Source organism: Nannobrachium achirus (assembly GCF_963921795.1).
Source record: "Nannobrachium achirus genome assembly, chromosome: 1".
NCBI classification, from domain to species: Eukaryota; Metazoa; Chordata; class Actinopteri; order Myctophiformes; family Myctophidae; genus Nannobrachium; species Nannobrachium achirus.
Window position 1 is genome coordinate 2,688,349 of NC_137810.1, and position 15,831 is coordinate 2,704,179.

At 42.9% G+C, this 15,831-nt stretch overlaps 2 protein-coding genes across 2 annotated transcripts in view; one reads left to right on the forward strand and one right to left on the reverse strand.

Annotated features, from left to right (window-relative positions):
• Window positions 1-15,831, reverse strand: part of thop1 (thimet oligopeptidase 1) — a 155,468-nt gene that overhangs the window by 99,725 nt on the left and 39,912 nt on the right. The window lies entirely within an intron of this gene.
• LOC308290553 (small glutamine-rich tetratricopeptide repeat-containing protein alpha-like) overlaps window positions 7,789-15,831 on the forward strand; it is a 33,563-nt gene continuing 25,520 nt past the window's right edge. The window contains exons 1-3 of the mRNA XM_080732454.1: window positions 7,789-7,852; window positions 12,373-12,538; window positions 12,889-12,992. Of these exons, the coding sequence (XP_080588580.1) occupies window positions 12,430-12,538; window positions 12,889-12,992 (213 nt within the window). The 5' untranslated portion in view covers window positions 7,789-7,852; window positions 12,373-12,429. The remainder of the gene's footprint in view (window positions 7,853-12,372; window positions 12,539-12,888; window positions 12,993-15,831) is intronic.

Genomic DNA, 15,831 nt, shown 5'->3' on the forward strand with positions numbered 1-15,831 from the left:
GTTGATCAGATGTTTCAGGTAAAACTACTCCATATTCAGCTCTCAAATGAAAGTACAATTTAACACCTGCCTTTTATCAAACTATATTCTTGAGACTGACTTTGATTGATTAAATTGATTGATTAATCCCCCACTCATTGTCTCCATACTACATGAGTGTGTTAAGGCCTGTTCATACTGTCTCTGACCAGTGACCACCCAACGTGCAGCTCTAATTCTGGGTAATGCTTTTCAGAAATTGCGAGAGATGTCGTTTTGTAGTTGAACCAGACCTTTCTGGTGATCAGAGACAGTATGGACAGACCTTGAACCTTAATTAGGCCTCATTCTGACAGACTCACACTAATTACACTAATAGTGTTTATATTGATAGCAGAGTCATAGTAAGTAGAACTAATAGTGTTTATATTGATAACAGAGTCATAGTAAGTAGAACTAATAGTGTTTATATTGATAACAGAGTCATAGTAAGTAGAACTAATAGTGTTTATATTGATAACAGAGTCATAGTAAGTAGAACTAATAGTGTTTATATTGATAACAGAGTCATAGTAAGTAGAACTAATAGTGTTTATATTGATAACAGAGTCAAAGTAAGTAGAACTAATAGTGTTTATATTGATAACAGAGTCATAGCAAGTAGAACTAATAGTGTTTATATTGATAACAGAGTCATAGTAAGTAGAACTAATAGTGTTTATATTGATAACAGAGTCATAGTAAGTAGAACTAATAGTGTTTATATTGATAACAGAGTCATAGTAAGTAGAACTAATAGTGTTTATATTGATACAGAGTCATAGTAAGTAGAACTAATAGTGTTTATATTGATAACAGAGTCATAGTAAGTAGAACTAATAGTGTTTATATTGATAACAGAGTCATAGCAAGTAGAACTAATAGTGTTTATATTGATAACAGAGTCATAGTAAGTAGAACTAATAGTGTTTATATTGATAACAGAGTCATAGTAAGTAGAACTAATAGTGTTTATATTGATAACAGAGTCATAGTAAGTAGAACTAATAGTGTTTATATTGATAACAGAGTCATAGTAAGTAGAACTAATAGTGTTTATATTGATAACAGAGTCATAGTAAGTAGAACTAATAGTGTTTATATTGATAACAGTCATAGTAAGTAGAACTAATAGTGTTTATATTGATAACAGAGTCATAGTAAGTAGAACTAATAGTGTTTATATTGTACTCACAGACTAGAAGGCAGATCCATGTCAACTCCATCCTGGGTTGTTGCTCAAAGACTGACCGACAAACTGACCGACTGCCCGACGGACTGACGGACCGGACCAACGGACCGACTGACAGTAATGTCATAGTTTTAACAGAGACACAGAGAGACAGAGCACCTCCTACTTGTGGTGAGGAGGAGGATGGTACTGTGAAGGAAGTGGTACGCGGACTGATGCAGCAATTTCCTGTTGACTGCAGGGCGTTACGGTTAACTGAGAGACTGACTGACTGACTGGCTGGCTGGCTGGCTGACTGACTGACTGGCTGACAGGCTGACTGACTGACTGACTGACTGACTGACTGACTGACTGACTGACTGACTGACTGACTGGTTGACTGACTGACTGACTGACTGACTGGTTGACTGACTGACTGGCTGGCTGACTGACTGACTGACTGACTGGCTGGCTGGCTGACTGACTGACTGACTGACTGACTGACTGACTGACTGACTGGCTGGCTGACTGGCTGGCTGACTGACTGGTTGACTGACTGACTGGCTGGCTGACTGACTGACTGACTGACTGGCTGGCTGACTGACTGACTGACTGACTGACTGACTGACTGACTGGCTGGCTGACTGGCTGGCTGACTGACTGGTTGACTGACTGACTGGCTGGCTGACTGACTGACTGACTGACTGACTGACTGACTGACTGACTGACTGGTTGACAGTAGGCTATCAGCTATCATACTGTAGAGGCATCACATGTCAGAACTGAATGTGTTCTAAAGTCCTATACTTGTGAGGACAAAATGATCTCTGACAGATAGCCTACTGAAGCTGATGAGGTCAGCAAAATCGCGCTCTTTCCAACGACCATCATTTCGACCGGAGGGTTAGCGACTCACTCAGTATCTCTACAGTCATGTCATCAACATGATGACATGGGCTGGTCTGGAGCCAGGCAACATTAGGGAGTCTTACTGGTAGTAAAGTAGCTTATTGTATTGTAAAGTGTTTTGATGACTTTTGAATGAGGAATGGTCTTTTCCTTTCTCTTACTTTTTCTTTTTAAAGGTGAAACACCATGCGTTTAAAAAGTATTTATGTCATATTGTTTATGTCCCAAAAACGTTTTTCAAAAGGTTTGAGGCTAAATTACCACTCCTGAATAGAGAGCCTCTCTCATTTTTGAACGGCTCTCAGAGCATTTTCAGCTGCAGTACCACCTTTGGCCTGAACTGCGCCACCCCCCCCCCCCCCCCCCCCCCAAAAAAAAATTTTTTTTTTGAAAAAAATAAAAAAAATAAAATTAAAAGATCTTCAAAAAACGGCCGTCGCTGACGTCAGCGACGGCAGCAAATCTGGACAGCCTGTTTTGAGAACCTGTGGGATGCTTTTAACCTCCACCTTCCAATCCCAAAACCAGAGAAAGACACAACGGTCAGAAATGGGACTTTGTGAAGATAGAAGGTGCTAGTGGGACCCCCAAAAAAGGTTTTAAAATAGGAAAAGTGAAATTTCATGGTGTATCACCTTTAATATTAAGGCTTTAAAAAGGTTTTGAAAGTCCTTAGATTGACACTTCACTGTCATCTATATGGCAGGGGTTCCCAAACTTTTTTTCTCAGGGCAGTGAGGGCACCCCATAGTCTATTTTTTTCTTCTTCATCCGAGGCACCCCTACAATTTTCACTCCCATATATTTATAGCATATCGTCGTGGAAAACCTTGTATGTCCAAAACCGTCAGTTTTGTATTTATCATCTAAAAAATTTACTAAACTGGTGAAAACAGCAGATCTACAAGCACACAACTCTGTCGGCGTTGTGTGCCTGACACTGACAGTGACGATAATTTAGTGGTTATGATGCGAGGAAAACATTGAGATAATAGCCATTTCGGTTAGAACTCTGTACTAACTTTGTACTTAGTTTAAAGTTAAAGGGATATTCCACTTTCAAAAAACTTTTGGTCATTGTATGGTCTAATCAGGCTTGTATGAACACCCTGAACAGTTTTTAATTTTCTTCATTCAGTATTTAGATATTTGATGTAAATGTTACCAGGCCCAACACGCCCAGGCCCTCTCCACATACACACCCATTGTAACTTCAAACTCCATTTTAACCATGATAGATTCATTAAAAACACCCATTATTTTTCTGGTGACTCATACTACCCTCCTAATACGTGAGCAGACCGTGTTTTTTCAATAACTTTTTTCATTTATTTTTTATTGCGACCGTAGGTCGCATTTACTACCAAAACCTCCACGGGCTGTCCGTGCGTCAGTCCGTCAGTCAGTCAGTCCGTCAGTCACACGTCACACGTCACACTCTTGCCCTGCTCATATCTCCGCAACCGTTGCCCCCATCCATGCCAAATTTTGCACACACACTCCTTACCTGCCAAACTACAACCTCCAAGGACCCCCGGAGCTCCAGGGACCCCCAGGTCCCTGGGGGACCCCCAGATGTAAAAAATGACCAAATGTGCTAAACTGACCAAATGACCACCCAACGGGGCTGCTCACGGGGACTTCCCGGGGACCACCGACTCCTGGTGCTCCAGAACGGATGCAAAAGTGGTGGCGCCCCCAGTGGAGGACCCCCTACACTGCAGCTCACATAAAATGCCGTAACTCCGGCTAGGAGCGACCGGGACAGCCGGGGCCGGTACCTATTCGTCCGCCTTGGCGGCGCGGAGACCCCACCCCTCATTTCTCACATGGCCCTCTTCTAGCGCCACCATGAGGCCGATTCTTGCAAAACACATTTTTGGACACTGCTCCTAAAATGTTTGCCCTAAAATCACGCAAATCGGTACACAGTATGTCTACACTGATCCCATCGACATGAATCTGTCCCATATAGCGCCACCTCCAGGCCGATTTTTAAAAAGAAATTTTTGGACACTGCTCCTACAGATTTTGCCCTAAAATCACGAAAATCACTACACAGTATGTCTACACTCATGTCATCAACATGGATCAGGAAGATTTTGGAAAAACTAATTTTTGCCCTATTTGTGGAGATAAGTGACCTACGGTCGCTTATCTCCTGATTAGGGAGTCTTACTGGTATATTTTTATTGTATTCAATTTTTTCCATTTTCCCAAAAAAATTATTAAAAATACATGAAAAACGTTATCACAGCCTGCTCACGTATTAGGAGGGTAGTATGAGTCACCAGAAAAAATAATGGGTGTTTTTAATTAATCTATCATGGTTAAAATGGAGTTTTAAGTTACAATGAGTGTGTGTGGGGAGAGACCCTGAGCCTGGAGGGCCAGATAACATTTACATCAAATAACTAAATACTGAATGAAGAAAATTAAAAACTGTTCAGGGTGTTCATACAAGCCTGATTAGACCATACAATGACAAAAAGTTTTTTGAAAGTGGAATATCCCTTTAAGTTTAAAATTACACTAAATTTTAAATAGGCTAGTGTCCAAATAAATTATCAAATGATCTCGCGACACCCCTGGAATGCCGCCACGGCTCCCCAGGGTGCCCCGTTACCCACTTTGAAAACCCCTGGTCTAGGGACCCGGGTATGGGGGGCTCTCTCCATTCCGACTTGTCGCCACTCCGACAGTGACTTCTTATTGTCGGAGTGGCAACACTTCCGTAGAGGTTAAAGGGGAATACCACCCATTTTCAATATTGAAATATGTCCGCCATTTTAACATACCTCCGTACTCCCACCTGCCATTCGTCTCCATAGACTTCCATGTAATTGGGTGTGCACGGATCATGCACACCCATGCCTAGATAATGCACCACGTGTGTTCACATTGCTCACAGCTTTCAAACAAAAAAATCCGAATGGAAATCCGTTCAGGCATTCATGAGATAACAGCCACTATGTTTAACAAAGATGGCTGCCAAAATGGCTGCCATGCTTGAAAGATGGGGTTGCTATGGGGGTTAAACATGCAATTTCGCGATTGCTATCATGCCTACTCCATTTTTGGGGGTCAAAAAAAAAATTGATTTTTTTTTTTTTTTTTTTTTTTTTTTTAATTCTCGGGACTATCGGGCCTGGCGGGGAAAGACATTGGAATAATCTCGGGACTATCGGGCCTGGCAGGGAATGAGTTAATATACCTTAGAGGAGTTGTGTGGAAATAAAAAAAAGGTTCCCCCCCTTCTGTGTTGCCTGGAACTGGAGGATTGATTTTGGGGTTTGTATTGTAAAGTATGTGTGATGTCATCAAGTTGTACTTTACAATACAAAACCCCAAATCAATCCTCCAGTTCTAGGCAACGCAGAAGAGGGGGAACCTTTTTTTCTATTTCCACACAACTCCTCTAGCCCCTTTTCCACAGGCCCAACTCCACACCACTCCACACCACACCGCCCACTTGTGCCAGGTTTTCCACTACAAGGACCTGGGTAGAGTGGTGTGAAAGTGGTACTAAACGTGGTACTAAAAAGTATCCACTCTAGAGTAGGTCTGAGCTAGGCCAAACAGGGCCAAACACTTCATAATGACTGATCACTCACTGACTTTTCATTTGGACCACCAGGATATAGTTGTAATACATGATAATAGATTCTATTGTGTTATAACCACTATTATATTATACTATAAATTATAGTGTATTATAATTATCATAGTAATACATTAATTATTTATAATGTATTATAATCACAGTTATAATCAATTATAGTGCATTATAATTAGGATAGTTGTAATACAAATTCATATTGTATTATAATCACAGTTAAAAGGGTCAATTTGTTTCTTATCGATAGGGGTACTTTTGTGTAATGGAAAATGTAGATATTTTTATGTGGTGCGGTGTGGTGTGGTGTGGTGTGGTGTGGTGTGGTGCTAAAACTGCAGTCGAAAAGGGGCTAAGGTAGGCTATATTAATGACATAGTTCAATATTGAAAATGGGTGGTGTTCCCCTTTAAGGTAATAGGGATCGGGACATGTCAGAATGGAGAGATGCACTATATATACTCTATGGTCCCGACCCTACAGCCTACACCACGTGTTCAGGAATCAACATAACTATTACATTAAAATAAAAAGTTGAAACGTTATATTAGATAAATTATTAAAGATAATTATGGATCTATAAATCCATAGTTAAAATAAAACACAGAGACCAAAGGACTATATCTTTTAGATTGCTGTATTTAGAGAGGGTCAGACAAGGAGACAAACAGTGAGCGTACCATAGGGGCAGCTTGATAATTCTCTCTCTCCTCCAAGATGGAGGAGAACAGTATATAAAGAGTACAGTTTATGACAGTAAGACTCGTGGGACTCATTCATTTGTTCCCAGATCATAACAAGGAAGTAACAGGAAGAAAGTGACACGTAGTGTTGGTAATTTTCCACCACTAGTGACATACAGTATATCATGATTTCGTAGTCAGGGCAACCAAAGTTACTATGACCTGTAATCAGTTTAGCCTGAACCTACAGTATCCGACCAAAATGTGGTCTCTATACTGTAAGTTCAGTTCATATCATTGCGACCGTAGGTCGCATTTACTACCAAAACCTCCACGGGCTGTCTGTGCGTCAGTCCGTCAGTCAGTCAGTCCGTCAGTCACACGTCACACGTCACACTCTTGCCCTGCTCATATCTCCGCAACCGTTGCCCCCATCCATGCCAAATTTGGCACACACACTCCTTACCTGCCAAACTACAACCTCCAAGGACCCCCGGAGCTCCAGGGACCCCCAGGTCCCTGGGGGACCCCCAGATGTAAAAAATGACCAAATGTGCTAAACTGACCAAATGACCACCCAACGGGGCTGCTCACGGGGACTTCCCGGGGACCACCGACTCCTGGTGCTCCAGAACGGATGCAAAAGTGGTGGCGCCCCCAGTGGAGGACCCCCTACACTGCAGCTCACATAAAATGCCGTAACTCCGGCTAGGAGCGACCGGGACAGCCGGGGCCGGTACCTATTCGTCCGCCTTGGCGGCGCGGAGACCCCACCCCTCATTTCTCACATGGCCCTCTTCTAGCGCCACCATGAGGCCAATTCTTGCAAAACACATTTTTGGACACTGCTCCTAAAATGTTTGCCCTAAAATCACGCAAATCGGTACACAGTATGTCTACACTGATCCCATCAACATGAATCTGTCCCATATAGCGCCACCTCCAGGCCGATTTTTAAAAAGACATTTTTGGACACTGCTCCTACAGATTTTGCCCTAAAATCACGAAAATCACTACACAGTATGTCTACACTCATGTCATCAACATGGATCAGGAAGATTTTGGAAAAACTAATTTTTGCCCTATTTGTGGAGATAAGTGACCTACGGTCGCTTATCTCCCGATTAGGGAGTCTTACTGGTATATATTATATGGTCATATGTGCCTCATACACAAACCATGAATTATGTATCATAATTCTTATCTTATCACGTTATTTGAAGGTCATAATGATGACATGAATGTCATGTCTATCTATCTTCCATCCATCCATCCATCCGGATGGATGGACCACTAGTGTTCCACGGACCACCTGTTGAGAAACAGCGCATGCCATGTACGTGACGCTTGGTGATGACGTCACTGCCGCATCCTTGTGGCACTACGTTGAGTTCACCACAGAGAAGCTGCAGGAACAGCAGGCTAACAGGCTAACAGCTCAGAGAACAGCTGCTGGTAGGATCAAACTGTGTGTTTATGATGTTTACTGTGTTTACATTCTGTCTTCTGTTCCCTAAAGACACTAATTAATACGAGAACTAATTAATAAATGACTTATTAACTAACTAACATCCATGGGCAGAGAGGGCATGGGGTGTTAGCTACACAGCTAGCCACCGGCTAGCAGGATGCTAACTGAAGCCCTTTGTTGGCAATGGGCAGCAGCGGCTAACTTTAGCTTAGCTTAGCTTAGCCTTTAGCCTGGAGTGGGAATGAGTCAAGTTCGCCTCCTCCAGACTCTACTTTGATAAGACATTATGTTTTATATAAAGTGATAAAAGTGACATTTATGTTGTTTTAGAGGTCTTATTCATATGGAGAGGTGATTAAATGAAGTGTGTCTGTATTTATAACAATAACATTAATACAGCATTAAGCTGTTATGTTGCTAGAATGTTCCATAGTGCTGGAATAACTGGATTTGTTTCACTTTTAAGCCAGTTAGATCTCAAACTGTTTCATGCCATGTTTCAGATGGGGGGCCGCGGACCCCCATCTGTGTGCCAGGAAGGGACCCCCCCAGAACAGAGCAACACACATAATTATTCAAAGGATTTCGAATACTTTCAAGATTTTTTCAAAGATATTCAATAATAGCAGATAGTGCAGCACGAATTGACACCCTGTGAGCTTGTACATCTATTTATGAACAGCCAGTGTATTGAATATGGATACAGTGGTTAAAATGATTGTTATTATGATGTATTTACACGTTTTGCTGGGAACCCCCCCTCAAGGACCCCTGGGGGTCCCCGGACCACTAATTACCACAGCTAGGGACCGACTACTATTATTCATCCAATGAAAAATCAGAAGCCATTTATCAGTGCATGATGTTGTTTCATTACTTCCTGTTTCACAAGTTTATTCTGTAGTCTGTGATTGATTGATTGATTGATTGATTGATTGAAGACTTTATTGTCAGTTTGCATAGGAAAAGGTACAGTTTCATGACGGTACAGTAAACTGGTACAAGGTCTACTAAAAGGAGATCCTAGAAAAGACTAAGCTTATTTCCACAGGAAACCATTAAAGTATCTCATATAAATCTGTAGGATTTCTCTTTCCTGATTGGATGACATTGGTATCCCGATCAGATTATTTCCCCCAGTTATGAGTCTTATGACTGTGTGTGTGTGTGTGTGTGTGTGTGTGTGTGTGTGTATGTGTGTGTGTGTGTGTGTGTGTGTGTGTGGGAGAGAGAGAGAGACTGTGTGTGTGTGTGTGTGTGTGTGTGTGTGTGTGTGTGTGTGTGTGTGTGTGTGTGTGTGTGTGTGTGTGTGTGTGTGTGTGTGTGTGTGGCTGTGCTTACATCATGCTTGCTAACCAGTCAGTGATTCATGTGAGTGATGTCACCACCTTCAATAGCTGGTGATGTTAATTACATTTGTGGGATTATTTTGTCACTTTATATTTGCACATAATGCAGTGACGTCAATACGTGCGCGTCACGCGTCTCTGACGCATTCACGTTGCCTAAAGACGCATTCACGTCAGTGTCCTTGGGTCCCATGGACGCATCCACGTTAAAATAATTTACCACGTCGCGAAAAAAATATATTTTAAAAAGTCCAGACGCCACCATTGTTCATGGGTGAAGGCATGCTACTTAATGCTATGTTAACACAAATGAAATCCGCGTAGAAGGTCTTAAAACAGACGATAGAACTAACGACAGTGCGTTCTATCGTCCACCGATGCCATTTTGGGCGACCGTAGATGGTCACAGAATTCAATGGGTGCCTGAGTTTTAGCGTAGCACCGGGCCGCTCTCTGACCATAGTGGCACAGCATGTTTGGTGATACACCGAAAAGGGTTCCCCCACAGAACGTGTGCAAGGCACAGCGCTGAAATATGACGTCTCTACTAGGGTTGGACACGGTAACCGCCGTACCGCCGTACCGCGGTAAACCGAGGTCTACCGCGGTGTCAGTGTGCTTACCGCGGTAAAAAAAGACAAAAAAAAGTATATTTTTTATTGGAAAACCAGCGAGTTTTAAAACAGGGGAGAAGCGAGGACCGCATGCGCTCCATGCCGCTCTGCTCTGGGCCGTGTACCACAGTTTGGAAGCCACATACGTCACTCTCACTCTCAGAGACACAGACAGTCAGACCTACAGGGCAGCAGCAGCTGCCTGCGTAGAGGAGTACAGCGTAAACTTTCTCTGTAATCCACACGACACAAGGATGTTAATACATACCTTGTGTTGTGGCATATCTTTTTTTATTCATACGGATTACTGGCGGAGCGCGGGCCGCGTGGACTAAAAGCGAAAATGAAACTATTTTACTTTTTCCATCGCGTCGCACGTTTTGCCCCGTCTGTCGGCGCGTCGGAGATTTTATAACCTTTTCTGTCAAGTCTTGTAACTAAAACCTGTATATAGCAGCACTCAATCACTGCGATTTGAGAGTTGAGACGTGACGTGAGTTTACAGAATCACTGTACACGATCTGACTACCCGTCCTCTTCTGGTTTGTTCACACAGCTGTTTGTGTCTGAAAAGCTAAGTAGCTAGCCTACGTTACTATGGTAACCCGACAGTGCAGATCTAAAAGCTCAGAACGCGTCGCGGATGCGATGTGTTGTGAGCTTGTAGATCTGCTCCTTTCAAAGCCATACCCGCTGTGCTGTACGGAGAAGTATAACTCGGGCAGTCAGGCTGTGGAGAGGCGACTTTTGGGAAGATGATTGCAATATTTTGGCTTATCGCCGAACCTTAATTAATAGATACGGGGGTGCGGTAATTACCGCAGTACCGGCGGTAAATGGGAAGACGGTAATCGCGGTAACAAAATGTCGATACCGCCCCAGGCCTAGTCTCTACACTGCAGCGACACAACAAGCAAGCAACACTTTATGCAGCTGCACCCATCAGAACTTGCATCAAAGCCCTGATAATATTTATAATAAATAATTGCTCTTCCTTGCGTTAGCATGGAGTCTGTTCTTTAGAGACTAGAAGCGGAGTTTTACAGAGTCCATGGAACGTAGTGGGGGCGCTCAGGCTAGCGCACCCCAGGCTAGTGTAGCTAAGGCTAGTGTTAGTGTATTAAATGTGGAGCAGTGTCTGCCTCGCTCTCTCCCCGACCGCGTCCACGGTGGTGTCGCATTAACGTGTATTTTGCGATCATCGCACACGACGGCGACGCTGCCATTAACAAGCGAGCTTTTCGTGTCAAGCATGCATGCAGAGGCAGGAGGTAAACAAAAGCATCCAGTCCATAGAGTTGATACAGTCAGGCAAGTCAATGCGCATTCGCGCACTGCTATGACGCTCGCATCAGCCCGTTCCAGCAGTGTTTCTCAATCAGTAGTCCGCGGACCTGACTAGCGCCGCATGCATGTTAATGCACAACACAGGCATGCACTCGTCTCCGACACACACACACACACACACACACACACACACACACACACACACGGTCCTCTCACATATGGAAAACATTAACGCTTATAACGTTTTGAACGATTAAAACCTTTTTTGGGGGAAAAACTTTTGAAAAATAAAGAAAATATATGTTTTTATTTTTCGATAAAATAATCTTACAATTCCAAATTGTAAGATTTGGAATTGTGGTTAATTTCTTTCATACACATTTCTACGTAACATGAACATAACCATATAATAACCAATTCAAGTTAAATGCTGCACTTTGTCAAAAATGACATGACGCGTTGAATTTTTGTGGGACCCATAAAATATCCCTGGGACTCATCCGAAAGACCCCTCTTGGGTCCCGGGACTCATTACATTAAAAACCTATTAACATCACTGATAATGACATGAAATGTGTCCTCTAGTGCATTTTCAAACTAATATTTATTAAACCTGCACCCCCCACACACACGGACACTGTCACATTTTCAAAAGTAGCAACAAAAGTAGCAACAATAGGCTGATCTACAAGCTCACACCGCGTCGCATCGTGGCACACAGTGAGCTTGTAGATAGATCGGCATTTTTTGCTACTTTTGTGTGACAGTCAGCATTGTGACAACGCTGACTCACCTGCCACCTGCCCCTACCCTAATCACACACCTCATACGTTCGTTCATATTGGCCATTTTTTATATTTCCCCCTTTAATCCCAGGCCCTGGGTATCCCGATACCCCCAACTTTGATTGGCTCCCACAAAGTATGTCAAGGGAGTTGGGTTTGACAAAGTTCAGAGGTGATAGTAGACAGACACATTTATGAACACATTTGTGAAGAAAACTAGTGATTTAGATTTAGTTCCCAGATTGGTCTAGCAATAGGCTTAACTTTCCCTAACAAGTCCTACTCCTCCCGTCCAACACTCCCTGCTGACAGGTTCGCCCATCCTTGAGAATCACTGACGTCTGTGTGTGTGTGTGTGTGTGTGTGTGTGTGTGTGTGTGTGTGTGTGTGTGTGTGTGTGTGTGTGTGTGTGTGTGTGTGTGTGTGTGTGTGTGTGTGTGTGTGTGTGTGTGTGTGTGTGTGTGTACAGGGTCTCCCTCCTCACACACACAGAGGTACCATCCTCCTCCTCTCCTCCTTCGTCGCCATGACAACGCAACACGACACAAAGAGGCTGGCCGTCTCCATCATCCAGTTCCTCCACGACCAGCTGCATTCTGGGAAACTGAGTTCAGACGCCCAGGAGAGTCTAGAAGGTGAGCTGTGAATAACTTGTCTCGGTGGTTCAAAGCACACTGACACCATTTGGCAGAGGCTTTTTTGGCAACATTTAGCTCATTATGCAAACACAGAGGTTGTGTTATGTTATGTTTTATTTATTTGATATGGACATCACAATCACATTGGACGAACCAGATGCATTGATTTAAGTGATTTTAGCATAAGTACTAATTCTCATCACCTGTCCACGGTTGTATTATAAACTATGTATCTGCTATGTAAACATGTTTGCGGTATTATAAAGTCATGTGACCTGTATTGAAGTCATGTGATCTATATTGAAGAGTCATGTGATCTGTATTAAAGTCATGTGATGTCATTCCAGTGGCCGTACAGTGTCTGGAAACTGCCTTTGAAGTTTCTACTGACGATGAGAGCCTGGCTGTCCCTCACACCTTACCTGTAATATTCACCAGTGGTCTGTCAAAGGTATTTATTACCTCTAATATCCCACAACCTTAATTAGAATCGCCCTGTGTGTGTGTGTGTGTGTTTCCATCTGTAACTCCACGTTCAGCAGTTGCTCAATTGTCTAAAAAACATAATACAAAAATCAATAACGCATGTACCTTGCCCAACATCAACTTTATCACCTTCAGATGTGTCTCTACTTCTCATAATCCCCAAATGTTTAAAATATTTTCCCAAATTTTGGCCTGTAGGCGGCTTTGTCCTGTGATGCGAATTACATCACAAATGGGCGTCACCAAGCAGCACACTCCCAGTCCGGGGGCAGTTCCAGAGAGAGCAAAATCACAGTCTGTCTGCTTCACACCAAGGGGGACTAACAGGCACACACACAAAGGGGCCAGGCCCCCGCAGGGGGCTGTAGGCTAGTTATAATAATTATTACCTGTAATATTCAGCAGTGGTCTGTCTAAGGTAATTATTACCTCTAATATTATAATAATTATTACCCGTAATATTCAGCAGTGGTCTGTCTAAGGTATTTATTACCTCTAATATTATAATAATTATTACCTCTAATATTATAATAATTATTACCTGTAATATTCAGCAGTGGTCTGCCTAAGGTATTTATTACCTCTGATATTATAATAATTATTACCTGTAATATTCAGCAGTGGTCTGCCTAAGGTAATTATTACCTCTAATATTATAATAATTATTACCTCTAATATTATAATAATTATTACCTCTAATATTATAATAATTATTACCTGTAATATTCAGCAGTGGTCTGCCTAAGGTATTTATTACCTCTAATATTATAATAATTATTACCTGTAATATTATAATAATTATTACCTCTAATATTATAATAATTATTACCTGTAATATTCAGCAGTGGTCTGTCTAAGGTAATTATGATAATTATAATAATGATAATAACTACACCACACAACTCCACACTAGAGGTCTTCACGGGGGCCCTGACCCCGAAATTACCAGAGGACTCACGACGCGTTGTGAGCTTGTAGATCGGCTATTTTCAAATAGCCACTGTATAATAGGGCTAAAGTTTGCACGTAAATGTACTTAATAGTTACTTTACAAATTACACCACTGAACTGATGTTCAAAATCAAGGTGTACAGTATGAGTAAAGCTCATAGCCTACTATCATAGTAGCATAAAATGAAGGAGAAAAAAAGACGATATATTCGTCAATCGAGATTATTTTGTATGACGATTAATCGTCTCCAGAACGTCCTAATCGTGACAGCCCTAACTGTAATCATCATGTGTATAACCCGAGAGGACCCGATAGGACCCGTACTGTGTGTGTGACGTGTGTGTACTTTCTGCTTTTTATGCAAACTGTAAAGCAAGCAATCAATCAATCAATCTGTGCGCTGGCGTGCGCTGCTGCGCTATGATCAGGATACGGAACGAACTGGAGTTGTGTTTAACGTGTGTGCTGTGCTGTGTTTAGGCTGACCTAGGATCAGAGTCAGGTTTGTTATTAGCCGCGAGGCATCGACATGAAGTATGGCTGTGTAACTGTGAGATGATAATGCTGCTCTAGGATCAGATTTACAGTGGGGGAAAAAAGAGCTTGGTGCGTCCATAATGCATGCGTGTGCGTGATGCGTAGCAGCTACTCCTGCTGTCGCCTGTCAGGCTGATGAGAAAGCACTCGCCTACAAGTTAAACCATGACAAACAAACCGAAAATGACTTACCTCTGTTGATAGAAAATAGCCTAAAAGTATTCCTTTATCCCTGGCATTTGTTTCGATGTTAATATTAGATTCCTTGGCAGCCTTCTTCTGCCTGTCAATCAGTTAACAGCGCACGCCGCACAGCTGCCGTGAGTGAGGGATCTCGGTACATGAAAGGGGATTTTAATAATGATTAAATGGTCGGGTCTCTCGGAACCTCGGAAATAAAAGGATTTCGGGACAACATGTTACGGTTTTCGGTCTGTAAAAAAAGAAAGAAAGTCGGAACGGGACGGAATCGGACGAGACCGTTACGGGGCCACTCGGGTTTGGTTTTGTAATGTGATTATTATTTTCGGAACAGGTCGGAATCGGACGAAATTTGACGGTCCATTTCGATTTCGGTTCGTTTTTTTTGGACCTGTGAAGACCTCTACTCCACACTGCTGTTTTTATGCAATGTTTTTAAACCTGTGGCACTTTGAGTTTGGTAAGACTGTAAAGCACATTATAATTATTATTATGAATGAACCATAAGAGCTTTACACTCAGATACACCTGGCTGTCAGTCTGCAGTCTCTGTGTGGAACCAGCATTTACAAGGGGCCAATAATAAAAACAAAAATGCCTCTGGTGATAAACCCGCCCCATTTTTGCATTCTGCGTCCCTGATTGGACCCTCACTATTTCGGAGGGAGTGAAATCCAATCACAGCTGAACGGTGCCAGACCAAATCTGCAGAGGGCAATCTTATATTTACAATTGGCTTAAGGCCGCAGCCCACTTTGGCACAGGGCACAGGACACAGGGCAGCCCACAGTCAACGGACACAGGACACAGGGCAGTCCACAGTCAACGGACTTTGAGACACGCCCACACTCGAGCATAGGCACAGGGCACAGGGCAGTCCACAGTCAACGGACTTTGAGACACGCCCACACTCGAGCATAGGCACAGGGCACAGGGCAGTCCACAGTCAACGGACTTTGAGACACTCCCACACTCGAGCATAGGCACAGGACACAGGGCAGTCCACAGTCAACGGACTTTGAAGCAGCAACATTCCAACACTCCCCCAGAGGGAGAGGGAGAGAGAGGAGAGAAGCGCGCACACTTGGGGGGGGGATAGTTCCGCCACAATAGT